The sequence below is a fragment of the Macaca fascicularis genome, chromosome 3 (genome assembly GCF_037993035.2).
Source record: "Macaca fascicularis isolate 582-1 chromosome 3, T2T-MFA8v1.1".
Classification (NCBI taxonomy): Eukaryota; Metazoa; Chordata; class Mammalia; order Primates; family Cercopithecidae; genus Macaca; species Macaca fascicularis.
Genome location: NC_088377.1, coordinates 10,611,865 through 10,629,414, shown reverse-complemented (window position 1 = coordinate 10,629,414; position 17,550 = coordinate 10,611,865). Strand labels below are relative to the sequence as shown.

Below are 17,550 nucleotides of genomic sequence, written 5' to 3'. Positions count from 1 at the left end.
TGTTTATTTTCCATAAAAGTTAGGATAATATACACTCTTGGGTCAAATGTTAAATAATTTTATTGTACCTTTTTGCCTATGGCTTTTTAATGTAAATTTGTAAAAAATAACATTAGTATGGTATTTGAACTTTCTTTTCTTTTTTTTTTTTTTTTTTTGAGACAGGGTCTCACTCTTGCCCAGGCTTCAGTGCAGTGGCGCAATCTTGGCTCAACTCACTGCCACGTTCACCTTCTGGGTTAAAGCGATTCTGCTGCCTCAGCCTCCCAAGTAGCTGGGACTACAGGCGCATGCCACCATGCCTGTTTTTTGTTTTGTTTTGTTTTGTTTTTTCATTTAGACAGAGTCTCGCTCTGTCGCCCAGGCTGGAGTGCAGTGGTGAGATCTTGACTCACTGCAGCCTCCGTCTTCCAGGTTCAAGGAATTCTCCTGCCTCAGCCTCCCGAGTAGCTGGGACTACAGGCAGGTACCTCCACGCCTGGCTAATTTTTGTATTTTTAGTAGAGACGGGGTTTCACTATGTCAGCCAACATGGTCTTGATCTCCTGACCTGGTGATCCGCCCATCTTGGCCTACCAAAGTTCTGGGATTACAAGTGTGAGCCACTGCACTCAGCCAATTGTTTTGTGTTTTTAGTAGAGACGGGATTTCCCCATGTTGGCCAGGCGTGTCCCAAACTCCTGACTTCAGATGATCCACCCCTCTCGGCCTCCTAAAGTGCTGAGATTATAGGCGTGAGCCCCCACGCCCGGCTTTATTTTTATTTTTTGAGAGACTCCGTGCCTGGCTGGAGTGCAGTGGCACAATTTTGGCTCACTGCAACCTCCGACTCCCAGGTTCAAGTGATCCTTTCACCTTAGCCTCCTGAGTAGCTGTGACTACAGGTTCATGCCAGCACCTTAATTTCTTTTGTTTATTTATTTATTTGTTTTTTGAGATGGAGTCTTACTCTGTCACCCAGGCTGGAGTGCAGTGGTGTGATGTCAGCTCACTGCGACCTCTGCCTCCCTGGTTCAAGCTATTCTCGGGCCTCAGCCTCCCAAGTAGCTGGGACTACCAGCGTGTGCCACCACTCCTGGCCAAATTTTGTATTTTTAGTAGAGACAGATTGTTGCCCAGGCTGGCCTCAAACTCCTGACCTCAAGTGATCCACCCACCTCGGCCTTTCAGTGTGCTCAGATTACAGGCCTGAGCCCTTGTGCCTGGCCTATTACATTAATTTCGTATTTGATACTGAACAGCCCTGAGGTGGGGACAGAGTATTTCTTTTATCCCTATTTGATGCATAAGAAAGTTGAGGACCAGACACAGTGACTCTTTCCTGTAATCCTAGCACTTCGTGTGGCTGAGGTAGGAGGATTGCTTGAGGTCAGTACTTCAAGACCAGCTTGGGCAACATACCAAGTCTTTATCTCAGCTGAGTATGGTGCCTCACACCTGTAATCCTAGCACATTTGAGAGATCAAGGCAAGGGGATTGCTTGAGCCCAGGAGTTCAAGACCAGCCTGGGCAATGGGGCAAAACCCTGTCTGTACAAAAAAATACAAAAATTAGCTGGGCCTGGTGGGTCCCAGCTACTCAGGAGGCTGAGGTGGGAGGATTGCTTGAGCCCAAGAAGTTGAGGCTGTAGTGAGCCAAAATTGTGCCTCTGCTTTTCAGTCTAGGCAACAGGGTGAGACCCTATCACAAACAAACACACACAAAAACACTGTCTCTACAAAACAACAAAAACAAATTAGCCATGTGTGGTTGTACGTCCTTGTAGTCCCGGTTATTTGGGAGGCTGAGGTGGGAGAGTGCTTGAGCCCTGGAGTTTGAGGCTGCACTGAGCTATGATTTTGCCCCTGTACTTCAGCCTGGGCAGCAGAGTGAGACTCTGTCTCTTAAATAAAAAAAAAATTAAAAAAAAAAAAAGAAAAGAAATTGGGGCTAATAATAAATAGATGAAGCAACTTGTCTAAGACATAACAGCCTGGATCTCAGACAGAAACACATCATTTAACTGCGTTTGGATATGGATCCAGTGTATATTTTTAAGATTTTGGTGATAATTCTTTATCTTACTTTATTCTGAGTTTTTTGTAGAATGATGTGAGCTCTACACAGTATAACAATGTGGATTCACCTTGAATATCACTTAACAGGGGTTCTGACTCTGCTTCACCTACTTTATATGGCATGAGCCCAAATATAGCATATTTGCAGAAGTAAATGAACTTTATATCTACCACAGAATGTAAATTTTTTTCTTTTATCACTTATGAATCTGACTTAACCAAGATACATAGTCCATTTTCCCAACCGAGTTAAATTTGCACCGTGTGTATTTCCTAGTTAAGCTTGACCTTGTAAAAATAGGCTGTTACAGCTAAATTACAATGTTTGTCTTTACCAGATGATGGACTGGGCCTGGTATTTGCATTCTGTGGATTCAGTAAGCATTAAATAAGTATCAGATACCCATCGTGATTTGCTGTGCTGGGTGCTCAGCATAAAAAGTTGATAAAATACAGAGCATGCCCTCAAAGCTCAGTTTTGTGAGGGGACTGTGGAACATCCTTGGAAGCATCAGAAAAGGCTGCTTAGAGAAAGTGTTGATTGAGATGAGTCTCAGTTGACTTCAGTGTGCTACAAAGTCTGGAAGGGCTTTCCAGGGAGAGACAACATGTGCAAAGGCAGAGAAAGAGGCATCTGAGAGTATGACATCATAAAGGGGGTAATTTGCTGTGGCTGGACCATATGTTAAGGGGAGAACAGAGGAATGAGAGAGACAGGATAAGGCTGGAAGGAAGATGGATAAAAACCACAGATAGAAGGATCTTGTTATTACTGTAGTTTACAAATAGTCTGAAATGGTGAACCTGATGGTTTTTAATAGAGCAGAATTAGGATTAGTTGTATGGTTTGGCTTATAGTTGTGTTTATAAAAATGTTCATTTCATGAGTTACACATCATTTTACTTTTTTCTTCATAGGGTAAGAAGTATAGCGACAATCATGAACAAAATATACTGGTTAGTCACATGTAGATAATCAGAAGATGACTCGTATACTTTGAGTTCAACATTTTAGCTAGCAGATTTTAAAAAATAACTAATTTAAGGCCGGGCGCGGTGGCTCAAGCCTGTAATCCCAGCACTTTGGGAGGCCGAGACGGGTGGATCATGAGGTCAGGAGATCGAGACCATCCTGGCTAACACGGTGAAACCCCGTCTCTACTAAAAATACAAGAAAATTAGCCGGGCGAGGTGGCGGGCGCCTGTAGTCCCAGCTACTCGGGAGGCTGAGGCAGGAGAATGGCGTGAACCCGGGGGAGCGGAGCTTGCAGTGAGCCGAGATCGCGCCACTGCACTCCAGCCTGGGGCACAGAGCAAGACTCCGCGTCAAAAAAAAAAAAAACTAATTTAACCAACTTAGGTTTTTATTTCATCGTTAGCAACTGGATACCTTACTTTGAACTTTTATCTCACAAACTTATGGAATATTGCCTTTCAGAGTCTTAGCTAGTCACTACAAGATCAAGATGAATTATTTGTGGTTTCTGTTCTCTAAGAAATTGTACCCTAGTAAAAGTAGTTCTCTTTTCTTTTTTTTCTTTGCTCTTGTTGCCCAGGCTGGAGTGCAGTGGCACGATCTCGGCTCACTGCAACCTCCACCTCCCGGGTTGAAGCGATTCTCCTGCCTCAGCCTCCTCAGTAGCTGGGATTACAGGTGCGTGCCACCATGCCTGGCTAATTTTTTGTGTTTTTAGTAGAGATGGGATTTCACCATGTTGGCCAGGTTGTTCTCGAACTCCTGACCTCAGGTGATCCGCCCACCTCGGCCTCCCAAAGTGCTGGGATTACAGGCGTGAACCATCATGCCCGGCAGGTAGTCCTTTTTCTCTTGTATAAAATTGGGGATGATAATACTTGTCTAAATGGATACTTGTCAATAATCAAAGGGTTTTTGAGGAAGGCTCTAGCGTATTTAGAGATTAACTCCCAGGAAAATAAATCACCTACCAGTGTTTTTTTCAGTCTAAATTTGATGAGAATTGGCTGGGCACGGTGGCTCATTCCTGTAATGCCAGCACTTTGGGAGGCCGAGGCTGGTGGATTGCTTGAGGTCAGGAGTTTGAGACTAGCCATGGTGAAACCCTGTCTCTACGAAAAATAGAAAAATTGGCTGGGTTTGGTGGTGCGTGCCTGTACTTCCAGCTACTCGGGAGGCTGAGGCAACGAGAGTCACCCGAGCTTGGGAGGCCTCTTGGCTTTTTCAGTGACCCAAGATCATGCCACTGCACTCCAGCCTGCGTGGCTGAATGAGACTCTGTCTCAAAAAATAAAAATAGAAATAAAAATAAAAATGCATAAATGTGATGAGAATCATGCAAGATAAAATATAGGAAAATACTCAAATTATAATTCTTTAAGGGTAATTACTTTGAACATCATGTCTTATGCTTAAAATGCTGATTTCATTTTATTTTTTCAGGCAAACAACATGGGTGTTGGAGTGGTTGGAATTATAGAGTGTAATTTCCTTAAGCCAACTCATAATAAACAAGATTTCGACTATACTAATGAGTACAGGTATGTTACCTATTTAAATTATTGACTGAGGTTCCTAGGAAATGGATTACCAAGAAAGCAGGAACTACTCTATTTTCTGCGAATCTCAGAAATACCTTATTAGTAAAGAAAGGTTTGAATATGCATATGCTACTTGTGATGGTGTAGGTTACAATTCCTAGAATGGAAGATGGTTATATTAGTTTTCTATGTAAGTCCCTTACCTACCCATTTTCTTAAAGTTTGATAATGTAATTATAATTTTGTAATTAAAATAAAAAATCCACAAGGTGGCAAAACATTTAAGAGAAGTTATGCAGGTGTTTTGAAAATAAACTTTAAAAAGAAGTCAATAATTTAAATAGGTAAATAGAGGGCCTGGCCAATGCTGGCCTATTGACATGGTCTCTGGTTGACATAGGGTGTGTGGATAGGCTGGAGCTGGTCTGTAGAGGGTGCCTTATGTTGTTGGAGCTAGCAGAAGACTGCTGGTGGGCAGAGCATGGCCTGGTGGGCACAGCTGAAGCTCCTCTGGGAGGTCACTAGGCCCTAGCAAAATAGTAACAAAGTACCAGAACTTGGGCTAGATTTGGAGCGTAGAGATAATACATTGGTAACTGACTCAATCAAAAAAGTCAGCCAGGTGTGGTGGCTCATGCCTGTAATCCTAGCACCAAGGGGGTCCAAAGGTGGGCAAATTGCTTGAGCTCAGAAGTTTGAGACCAGCATGAGCAACATGGCAAAACCCTGTCTCTACCAAAAAATTAGCCAGGTGTGGTGGCATGTGCCTATGGTCCCAGCTACTCAGGAGGCTGAGGTGGGAGGATTGTTTGAGCCTGGGGAGGTGGAGTGTGCAGTGAGCCGAGATGGCGCCACTGTACTCCAACGCGGATGACAGAGATCGATCCCATCTTAGGAAAAGAAAGGCCAGGTACAGTGACTCACATCTGTAATCCCAGCACTTTAGTAGGCCAGCGCAGGAGGATCGCTTGAGCTGAGGAGTTTGAGACCAGCCTGGGCAACATAGTGAGAGCTTATCTCTACAGAAAATAAAAAAATGAGGTGGGAGGATCACTTGAGCTTGGGAGATTGAGGCTGCAGTGAGCTGTGATTGTGTCACTGCATTCCCGCCTGGGTGAAAAAAAAAATCTGCACACCCTGCCTAAAAAAAAAAAAATCCAAAAAGTTGTTCTTTGGTAGGACTAATAAAGTCTATAAGCATTTGGCAAGACTGATTAAGGAAAAAGAGTAGAAGATACAAATCATCAATATTAGGAATGAAAAAGAAGAAATTACTACAGAGCCTCCAGACATGAAACATTAAGCAGATAGCACAAATACATTTTCTCCATTTTAGATGACGTGGAGACATTCCTTTGAAGTTGAATCAGTTTTTAGAAAACGTCCCACATATTAAATTCAAACATTTAAGGAAGAAGTGGCATCAGTCTTTTTATTAAAAAAAAAAAAAAAAAAACTATTTAAAACAATACATAATAGTTCATTTGTATGGAATACATGTGATATTTTGATACAAGCTTACAACATGTAATGATCAAGTCAGGGTTACTGGGATATCCATCACTTCAGGCAGTTGCCATGTTTTGTGTTAGGAACATTCCAATTTTACTCTTCTAGTTACTTTGAAATATATGTATAAGATGTTGTTAACTACAGTTGTCTTTTTTTGTTTTTTTTTTTTTTTGTTTTTTGGAGACTGAGTCTTACTCTGTCACCAGGCTGGAGTGCAGTGGCCTCTCAGCTCATTGCAACCTCCGCCTCTTGGATTCAAGTGATTCTCCTTCCTCATCCTCCCGAGTAGCTGAGACTATAGGCACGCACCACCATGCCCAGCTAATTTCCTGTATTTTTAGTAAAGACCGGGTTTACCATGTTGATCAGAATGGTCTCGATTTCTTGACTTCATGATCCTCCTTCCTTGGTCTCCCAAAATGCTGGGATTACAGGTGTGAGCCACCGTGCCTGTCCCAGTTGTCCTATTGTGCTACCAAATACTGGATCTTATTCCTTCTATTAACTGTATTTTTATACTCATTAGCCAACCCTTTATTTCCCTCTCCTCACTACCTGTCCCAGCCTCTGGTAACCCTCATTCTACTCTCTATGTCCTGAGGTCAGTATTTTTTAGCTCTCATATATGAATGAGAACATGAGATATTTGGCTTTCTATACCTGACTTACTTCACTTAATGGAATGTCCTTCAGGTACATCCATTTACATCCATGTCATTACAAATGAAGCATTTTTGTGGTTGAATAATACTCTATTGTGTGTATGTACCATAGTTTATTCATTTATTCGTTAATGGATGCTGACAAGGATGTGGAGAAAGGGGAACCCTTATACACTATTAGTGGGAAAGTAAATTAGTATAGTTGCTTTGGAGAATAGGATGGAGGTTCCTCAAGAAAACTAATAATAGACTTACCATATGATTGAGTAATCACATGGCTGGATAAATATCCCCAAAGAAAGGAAATCAGTATATTCGAAGAGATACCTGCACTCATGTTTATTGCAGCACTGTTCACAATAGTCAAAGGTTTTATTAAGCCACATAACCTTGATAATAAGCTCAAGAGTACAGGAAAGGAAATTTATGTCAATCTCTTATCATAGAATTAAAAGTCTTAATTAAAATATTGGTAAATACCATCCAGTACACGCTAAAAGAATAATACCATTAAAACCAAGTGGGCTGTGTTCTAAGACAACATAGGTGGTTTTAATGTAAGAAATGAGTATAGTCATCATATTGATGTTAAATAAGAGAAAGCTCTTATAGTCATCTACGTAGAGAAAAAGCACTTGCGATTATTTTTAAAAGGAACACTTACAAAAACTGAATCAAAGGGCATAACAACAGAGTATTTACACACACACAGCAAGCAACATTACTAATGGGGAACAATTGATAGCTTTCCCTGGAAGGGTGGCAAAGAGTTAAGGATATCAGCTATTCACTAATGCTCTTGAGGAAATAACTAATGTAATAAGGCCAGAAAAAAAAGGGGGTGTTGAAAAGGAAGACATAAAGCTCTGTTACAGGTTGAGTATCCTTATCTGAAATCTTTGAGACCGGAAGTGTTTTGGTTTGGATTTTTTGTATTTTGGAATGTTTGCATTATAACTACTGGTTGAGCATCGCAGATCTGAAAATGTGAAATCCAAGGTGCTTTGATGAGCATTTCCTTTGAGTATCAGGTTGGTACTCAAAAAGTTTCAGATTTGGAGCAATTTGGATTTTTGGATTTGGGATGTTCAACTTGTACCCGTAGCTGACAACGTTAAGTACCATTGACCCTTGAACAGCACAGTGGTTAGGGGGACTGACTACCCCTCAGTCAAAGATCTACACATAACTCCCCAGAACCTTAAGAACCTGCTGTTGAATGGAAGCCTTACTGATAGCATAAATAGTTGATTGAGCTGGGGATGGTGGCACCCATCTATAGTCCCAGCTACTCAGGATGCTCGAGGCAGAATGCTCATGGGAGCCTAGGAGTTTGAAGCTGCAGTGAGCTGCGATAGTGCCACTGCTTTCCAGCCAGGGTGACAGAGCAAGACCTTGTCTCTAAAAAAAAAAGGAAAACGATCTATTAACATGTATTTCATATGTTAAATATATACTGTATTCTTAAAATAAGCTAATGAAAAAAAACATTATTAAGAAAACCATGACCAGGTGCTGTGGCTCAGGCTGGTGCGGTGGCTCACACCTGTAATCCTAGCACTTTGGAAAGCACTGAATCCTAGCCACTAGACCACCAGGGAACCACAATCCCAGCACTTTGGGAGGCTGAGGCGGGTAGATCACTTGAGATCAGGAGTTCGAGACCAGACTGGCTAACATGGTGAAACCCCATCTCTACTATTTTATTTTTTTCTGAGATGAAGTCTCACTCTGTCATCTAGTCTGGAGTGCAGTGGCACAATCTCGGCTCAATGCAACCTCCGCCTCCCGGGTTCAAGCAGTTCTCCCTATCTCAGCCTCCCAAGTAGCTGAGATTATAGGCGCTTGCCACCAAGCCCGGCTAAATTTTGTGTATATATATATATATATATATATTTTTTTTTTTTTTAGTAAAGATAGAGTTTTGCCATGTTGGCCAGGGTGGTCTCTAACTCATGACCTTAGGTGATCTGGTCACCTTGGCCTCCCAAAGTGCTGGAATTACAGGTATGAGCCACCACTCCCGGTCCCATCTCTACTGAAAATACAAAAATTATCCAGGCATGGGGGTGGGCACCTGTAATCCCAGCTCCTTGGGAGAATCGCTTGAACTTGGAAGGTGGAGGCGGCAGTGAGCCTAAATAACGTCATTGCGCCCTGGACTGGGTGACAGAGCGAGACCCTGTCTCCAAAGAAAAAAGAAAAGAAAACCAAAAACAAAGAAAATCATAAGGAAGAGAAAATATATTTACTGTTTATTAAGTGGAAGTGGTTCATATGTCTTCATCCTCGTAGTCTTCATGTTGAGTAGGCTGAGGAAGAAGGGGGATTGGTTTTGCCATGGCACGGGAAGAGGTGGAAGGCAAGGCAGGCACACTCAGTTTAATTTTTACACATTGTAATTTCTGTCTGACTTTTTAACAGTTTTATTTTCTTTCTTTTTTTTTTTTTTTTTGAGACGGAGCCTTGCTCTGTTGTCCAGATCTCGGCTTGCTGCAACCTCCACCTCCCGAGTTCAAGCAATTCTTCTGCCTCAGCCTCCTGAGTAGCTAGGACTACAGGCCCGTGCCACCACACCCGGCTAATTTTTGTATTTTTAGTAGAGATGGCGTTCCCCCATATTGGCCAGGCTGGTCTTGAACTCCTGACCTTGAGATCTGCCTGCCTCGGCCTCCCAAAGTGCTGGGATTACAGGCGTGAGCCACCATGCCCAGTGCATTTTTATTTTCCTAAAAATATCTCTGTACAGTACCAATCCTTCTTCCACTGTCTGCTTCAGTTTCAGTGCCTGTATCATAGAAGTGTCCATATTGTAAAAGAAGTCAAAAGCAGTCTTGAATAATTGGAACCCAACTGCTGGATTGTCTAATGTCAATTTGTTGTCTGGGCACTGCTTCTTCTGTCTTCTTCCTCACTGTCTAACACTGGTTCAGAAACACTCATCTCCATCAAGTCGGCTTCAGTTGATTTCCTCAGGTGTGGTGTCTGTTCGCTCTTGAATTCCTGCAATATCCATATCTTGAAACTTTTTGCCCTCTACCTTTTTTTTCCTGTATATCCACAATCTCTCTGATGATTTCCTCAGTTGGCTCTCTTGTAAATGCTGTGAAGTCATGCACAACATGTGGACAGCAGGAATTTGTTTTGAGCTTGATTTCTTTCACAGCTTTTTCTGTACTAATAATGGCATCTTCAGTGGTGTCGTTACTCTAGACTTTCATGATGTTTTCTCTGTCGGAGTTGTCTTTCACAGCGTTAACAACCTTTTCCATAGACTTGCTGTGTGTAGTGAGCCTTAAAGGTCTTATGACCCCCCTTACCCGCTCTTAATGATCTAGAGGCAGAATTAGAGATGTGTTTCGGGACAAGTAGACCACTTGGATGCCTTTGGTGTTGAACTCATGGGGTTATGGGTGGCCAGGGTACCTTGTCCAATATCAAAAGAACTGTAAAAGGCAGTCCTTTACTGGCAAGTTAATTCCTGACTTCGGGAACAAAGCATCAATGGAAGCAGTCAGAAAAAGGGTTTCTCATGTAGGCCTTCTGTTTGTGCAACCAAAAGACTGGCAGCTGGTGTTTGTCTTTTCTCTTCAAGGCTTGAGGGTTAGCATCTTTATAGATAACGGCAGTCCTGATCATAAACCTGACTACATTTGCACAAAGCAGTAGGGTTAGCCTGTCCCTTCTTGGACTTAAATCCTGGTTTATGCTCCTCTTTTTTGCTAATAAGTATTCTTTGTGGCATTTTTTCCCAGAATAGAGTACTTTTGTCTGCATTAAACACCTGTTCAAACAGGCTGGGCATGGTGGCTCATCCCTGTAATCCCAGCACTTTGGGAGGCTGAGACAAAAGAATAGCTTGAGGCCAGGAATTCGAGAGCAGCCTGGGCAAAAAAGTAAGACCCTGTCTCTACAAAAAAATAAGAAATAAAAAAATTAGGTGAGGTGGCAAGTGCCTGTAGCCCCAGCTATTCAGGAGGCTCAACCTACATATCAAGCAATTTAGACTTTTTCTTATATTATGACTTTGCTTCTTGGAAAACAGCTAGCATCACTAGTGGCAGTTTGTGTGGGTCCTGTGGTGTTATTCAAGGTTTACAGGATTGCACTAAACGATTTTTACTGCAATACAAAATTTCTTGGAGATGCTTACATGGAGATAAGCATGTCATAAGACACTTGAAGCAAATAAAACACTTGAGCTCACCAAAATAGCAACAGGAGGTGGCTATGAAATTATTATAATAGTACTGTATGTACTATAATTAATCTTATGCAGTTATAATTTTAAGACTGCATCTTTGTTTACATTTCTGACTGCAGATGAAACCACCTACAGTCTGTATATGCTTAAGTCTTGATAAATTTTAACTTTTTAAATAGCTTTGTGTATATTTTATGGTAGTAAATTATAAAATAGACTAATATTTGCATGTTTTATGCATTCATGACATATCTAACTTATTCTTAAGTTTTTGGATATTTCTGGGCAATGCAGTTCGTGCAAGTTTTTTTCAAATTGTTATAACTTTCTAAAAAATTTTCTGATTTATTGAAAGAAAATTTTATATAAGTGCAGTTCAAACCTGTGTTGTTCAAGGGTCACCTGTACCTTGAATGTTCTTTATTAACTATATATTTTGGAGTTTTTTTACTCATTACTAGATTATTTATGATTTATGTTTGAAAAGTATTTTTCTTAAATTGATTTTATGATTTACTTTTTAAGACTTACAATAACAGCACTAGGAGAAAAGCTGAATGATTACTGGAATGAAATGAAAGTGAAGAAAAATACAGAATATCCTCTAAATTTGCCAGTTGAAGATATACAGTAAGTACATTTTAAAAAAATATCAGTCAACTCACTTAGATATCAAGATGCAGTATGAGAGAGTAAAGGGATTGTACAATGTTTCACAAACTTAGGACTGTAACTCATAGTAAGGAATAAATTCTGCAACATGAATTAGCACACTGCGAAATCAGTGAATAGAATGTAAACATGTATACATGTACACAAAACATTCATAAAACAATGTTTACCCATATGTGATGCATGTTAATGTTATTTTAAGATGCTATGAATGGATTATATAATAGTTTGAAAAACACTGGTGTAGTGTATCATTAGAATGAGGGGACTGAAACCCATCTTGAATTCATATTCTCATTCCACTTAAGTAGCCATGTGACATTCAACATATTACTTGGCCTCTTGTAAGCCTCCATTTTCTTGTGTATAAAATGGGAACATTAAGAGCATTTGCCTCCTTGAATTATGTGAATTAAATAATATGCCTGACAGGCACTTAGTAACACATCATGTGATAATAGTCCTATAAATGAATGAATGAACAATATGTATTCTTTATCTGTGTATTCTTTATACATTGTTATACATAATTTATACATTATGTATATTACTCATAATTTATACATTATTACAAAGATAACCAAGATATATAATGAAAAACAAGAAAAGATGCAGCTCAGTTTATAGGGTTCCCATTGTACTTTTCAATTTTTTTATATTTAAAAAAGTTTTATACAGATGGGGTCTCACTATGTTGCCCAAGCTGGTCTCAATGTCCTGGGTTCAGGTGCCTCGCACCCAAAGTACTGGGATTATAGGCATGAGCCGCCGTGCCCAGCTTGTATTTTTTTAATGTGTCAGTATACACATGCATACTTTATAAGCATAGAAAAATTCTGCCAGTATTTTAAAAATTAACAGTGGTAATCTCCTGAGACAAGGAGTTTATATAAAGTGTAAAGTTATGCTTTATAAATCTCTGGATTGTTTTGAAGTTTTGGGTTGGGTTGGTTGGTTGGTTGGTTGGATTTTTTTTTTTGGTTTTTTGTTTTTTGTTTTTTGAAATGGAGCCTCACTCTGTCACCCAGGCTGAAGTGCAGTGGTGTAATCTCAGCTCACTGCAACCTGCACCTCCTGGGTTCAAGCAATTCTGCTTCAGCTTCCTGAGGAGCTAGGACTACAGGCGTGCAACACCACGCCCGGCTAATTTTTGTATTTTTAGTAGAGATGGGGTTTCACCATGTTGTCCAGGCTGGTCTAGAACACCTGACCTCAGGTGATCTGCCCGCCTCGGCCTCCCAAAGTGCTGGGATTACAGGTGTGAGCCACTGCACTCAGCCGGTTTTGAAGTTTTTTATAAATATCTAAATACTTTTTTCAAAGCTAGATTTTAAAAAGCAGGCCAGGTGCGGTGGCTCACACCTGTAATCCCAGCACTTTGGGAGGCTGAGGTGGGCGGATCACTTGAGGTCTGGAGTTTGAGACCATCCTGACCAACATGGTAAAACCCCGCCTCTACTAAAAACACAAAAATTAGCCGGGCGTAGTGGCACACACCACTAGTCCCAGCTACTTGGGAGGCTGAGGCAGGAGAATAGCTTGAACCCGGGAGGCAGAGCTTGCAATGAGGCGAGATTGCACCATTGCACTCCAGCCTGGGCAAAAAGAGTGAAACTCTGTCTCAAAAAAAATAAATAAATAAAATGAAATAAAACTAGATTTAAAAAGCTATTGACATTAAGGTGAAGTTTTCATATGTAAAATAAGTCTACATAGGCTGGATCCAGTGGGTCATGCCTGTAATCCTAAGGCAGAATGATTGCTTGAACCCAGGAATTGGAGGCCAGCCTGGGCAATGTGGTAAGACCTATTTCTTTTTTTTTTTTTTTTTTTTTTTTTTGAGACGGAGTCTCGCTCTGTAGCCCAGGCTGGAGTGCAGTGGCCGGATCTCAGCTCACTGCAAGCTCTGCCTCCCGGGTTCACGCCATTCTCCGGCCTCAGCCTCCCGAGTAGCTGGGACTACAGGCGCCCGCCACCTCGCCCGGCTAGTTTTTTGTATTTCTTAGTAGAGACGGGGTTTCACCGTGTTATCCAGGATGGTCTCGATCTCCTGACCTCGTGATCCACCCGTCTCGGCCTCCCAAAGTGCTGGGATTACAGGCTTGAGCCACCGCGCCCGGCCAGACCTATTTCTTAAAAAAAAATATATAATAATAAAGAAGAAGAATATATACAAGTTCTTTACAGGAATTATTTTAATTTTTTTTTTTTTTTTTGAGACGGAATCTCTCTCTTGTGCCCAGGCTGGAGTGCAGTGGCGCGATCTAGCTCACTGCAAGCTCCACCTCCTGGGTTCATGCCATTCTCCTGCCTCAGTCTCTCCGAGTAGCTGGGACTACAGGCACCCGCCACCACGCCTGGCTAATTTTTTGTATTTTTAGGAGAGACAGAGTTTCACCGTGTTAGCTAGGATAGTCTCGATCTTCTGACCTTGTGATCCACCCGCCTTGGCCTCCTAAGGTGTTGGGATTACAGGCGTGAGCCACCGCGCCCAGCTGTGACTTTTAAATGAGAAAAATATGAAAGCATTTTGTAAACTAGAAGTATACTAATTTTAGTTATTTAGAAATATAGAGGTCAAAAGTGTCTGATTGAAAGTTACTTAAATTATAACCACAGAATTCTGTTTTCTGGACTTCAGTGATTTATTATGCTAATAAATACAGTATAATGTATACAGACATTGTAGACACTAAACAACAAAGTTCAGGGCAAGGCATTTGGAATATTAAGTTATTATGGAAAAAATTTAATGCTATTAATACATTTAAGTCACATTGTTCAAATTGGCTTGTGACTTTTAATCTTTTTTTTTTTTTTTTTTTTTTTTTTTTTTGAGACGGAGTCTCGCTCTGTCGCCCAGGCTGGAGTGCAGTGGCGCGATCTCGGCTCACTGCAAGCTCCGCCTCCCGGGTTCACGCCATTCTCCTGCCTCAGCCTCCCGAGTAGCTGGGACTACAGGCGCCCACAACCGCGCCCGGCTAATTTTTTGTATTTTTAGTAGAGACGGGGTTTCACCGTGGTCTCGATCTCCTGACCTTGTGATCCGCCCGCCTCGGCCTCCCAAAGTGCTGGGATTACAGGCGTGAGCCACCGCGCCCGGCGACTTTTAATCTTTTGAAGGTAACCAAAATCGTTGTGTTTTATTTTTTGAGAGATAGGGTCTTACTATGTTGCCCAGGCTGGCCTCATACTCCTGTGCTCAAGCATTCCTCCAACCTCAGCCTCCTGAGTATCTGAGACTAAGGTGTATGCCACCACACCTGACTCAAAATAGTTGTTTTTAAAATTTATTTCTAAAAAAAATCTTGTAGAGACAGGGTCTCACTGTGTTGCCCAGGCTGGTCCCAAACTCTTGGGCCCAAGCAACCCTCCTGCTTTGGCCTCCCAAAATACAAATTACAGGCATGAGCCACCGTGCCTTGCCTTTTTTTTTTTTTTTTTTTTTTGATCACCCTGTAGCCTAGGCTGGAGCACAGTAGTGTGATTGCAAACTCTGCCTCCTGGGCTCAAGCAGTCCTCCAACCTCAGCCTCTTGAGTAGTAGGTGCACGTTACCACGCCCAGTTAATTTTTGTGTTTTTTGTAGAGACAGGGTTTTACCATGTTGTCCAGGCTGGTCTCTAACTCCTGGGATTATAGGAATGAGCCATTGCACCCAGCGTAATTTTGAAAGAGTTAATGTCATAATTTTTAGGAAAGGAATTCAATAACGGCATCTTGTGGTAGAAATGACATGGAACATCTGATGCAGTATTTAAAGTCCATATTTCTGTGTTAATATTTTGTTCTTGTTTTGGGACAGGAAGCGTCCTGATCAGACATGGGTTCAGTGTGATGCCTGTTTAAAGTGGCGGAAATTACCTGATGGCATGGATCAACTTCCTGAAAAATGGTATTGCTCCAATAACCCTGACCCACAGTTCAGGTACCATAGAGTTGGTAGTACCCTTTTTGGAAAGATGGAAAGTATTGTTCACAATGTATGGATAGGCACTGGTGACATGTTATTCCTGTGTGATTTTTCTGAATAGAAATTGTGAGGTTCCAGAAGAACCTGAAGATGAGGATTTGGTACATCCCACTTATGAAAAAACCTACAAAAAGACGTGAGTGTTGTAGTGGTGTATGGTGGGTAATAATGCCCAGATCATGAACATTGATGCCTTGGCAACATTAGTTGATGCTTCTCCAAGGTAAAGCTCGTGTAACTGAAAAAGTTTATAATGTGGAGTGTGTAATATCAAGGGCTTTAAAAACAAAAACTTATGCCGGGCGCGGTGGCTCAAGCCTGTAATCCCAGCACTTTGGGAGGCTGAGACGGGCGGATCACAAGGTCAGGAGATCGAGACCATCCTGGCTAACACGGTGAAACCCCATCTCTACTAAAAAATACAAAAAACTAGCCGGGCGAGGTGGCGGGCGCCTGTGGTCCCAGCTACTCCGGAGGCTGAGGCAGGAGAATGGCGTAAAACCGGGAGGCGGAGCTTGCAGTGAGCTGAGATCCGGCCACTGCACTCCAGCCTGGGCGACAGAGCCAGACTCAGTCTCAAAAAAAAAAAAAAACAAAAAAAACAAAAACTTATGCTCTGAATACCTGCTGTTTCTTTCATGCTTATTGCTGCCATATGTGCCAGATGTTTTGTGTAAGAGCAGTCTGCTGTTTTGAGCTGTACACAGAGGAATCATTAGTGAATACTGCCCCATTCAAGCTTATAGAGAAGGTTTAACAGAAGAGGTGAGATGTGAATTTTACCAGTTAGGTGTTGGTGAGTGCCATAGAAGCTCTGGTCCAGTCCTGTAAGGAAGCTCATAGGGAGAGTGGTTCTGTCTGATGGGTGGGAGAGCAGAAATAGATCAGGAAACTTCACGAAGGAGGTCATTTTTGTAATAGGCCTTGAAGAATGGGAACGATGAGAATGTACAGGGAACAAACATTTGCTCAGTTTAGCTACAGTATGTGAATGGGAATAATGGAAAATGAATGTGGTACTTTGGGAGGTTGAGGCGGGTGGATCACCTGAGGTCAGGAGTTTGAGACCAGCCTGGCCAACATGGTGAAACCCCGTCTCTACCAAAAATACAAATCTCTACCAAAACCCCGTCTCTACCAAAAATACAAGCCGAGTGTGGTGGCGGGTGCCTGTAATCCTAGCTACTTGGGAGGCTGAGGCAGGAGAATCGTTTGAACCCTGGGGGGCAGAGGTTGCAGTGAGCCAAGATCACGCCACTGCACTCCAGTTTGGGCAACAAGAGTGAGACTCCATCTTAAAAAAAAAAAAAAAGAAAGAAAATGGAGGCGGGACAGATGCTGAATAAGGATAGTCAGCCAGTGGAGACTTCATGCTAATCTACCACACACAGAAGGCCAAGTTACTAAGCCTTTCAGATGGCTTTGATTTGTAGTGTACTATTCTTTAATGAAATCCAGCAATAGTATTAGAAGTATAGAAACCCATGTGGGCCCGGTGCGGTGGCTCACACCTGTAATCCCAACACTTTGGGAGACTGAGGTGGGTGGATCACTTGAGGTCAGGAGTTTGAGACCAGTCTGACCAACATGGCGACACCCGTCTCTAGTAAAAATACAAAAATTAGCTGGGTGTGGTGGCATGTGCTGTAATCCCAGCTACTTGGGAGGCTGAGGCAGGAGAATCGCTTGAACCTGGGAGGCAGAGGTTGCAGTGAGCTGAGATTGCACCACTGCACACCAGCCTGGGGAAGACTCCCTCTCAAAAAAAAAAAAAAAAAAAAAAAAACCTATGTGATATTCTAGTTCAAAAGTCTGTGATTCTGGACTGAGTTATCTGGTCTTAGTGGAGAAAAAAACACCAAAGATCTGCAGTTTATACCCGTGAGGATGGAAAAATTCAGGCTGAAATTAGGATGCTACCGAGATAAAAGGTAGAAAATATTTCCCAAAGGGC

The 17,550-nt window shown here is 41.9% G+C and overlaps 1 protein-coding gene across 2 annotated transcripts in view; it reads left to right on the top strand.

Moving 5' to 3' along the window:
* Positions 1-17,550, top strand: part of MORC3 (MORC family CW-type zinc finger 3) — a 57,613-nt gene that overhangs the window by 24,299 nt on the left and 15,764 nt on the right. The window contains exons 9-12 of one of the 2 annotated variants that reach the window (XM_005548721.4): positions 4,477-4,574; positions 11,478-11,582; positions 15,429-15,551; positions 15,658-15,732. In XM_005548721.4, coding sequence (XP_005548778.1) covers positions 4,477-4,574; positions 11,478-11,582; positions 15,429-15,551; positions 15,658-15,732 — 401 coding nt within the window. The remainder of the gene's footprint in view (positions 1-4,476; positions 4,575-11,477; positions 11,583-15,428; positions 15,552-15,657; positions 15,733-17,550) is intronic. The other variant, XM_074034044.1, reaches the window with a different exon arrangement.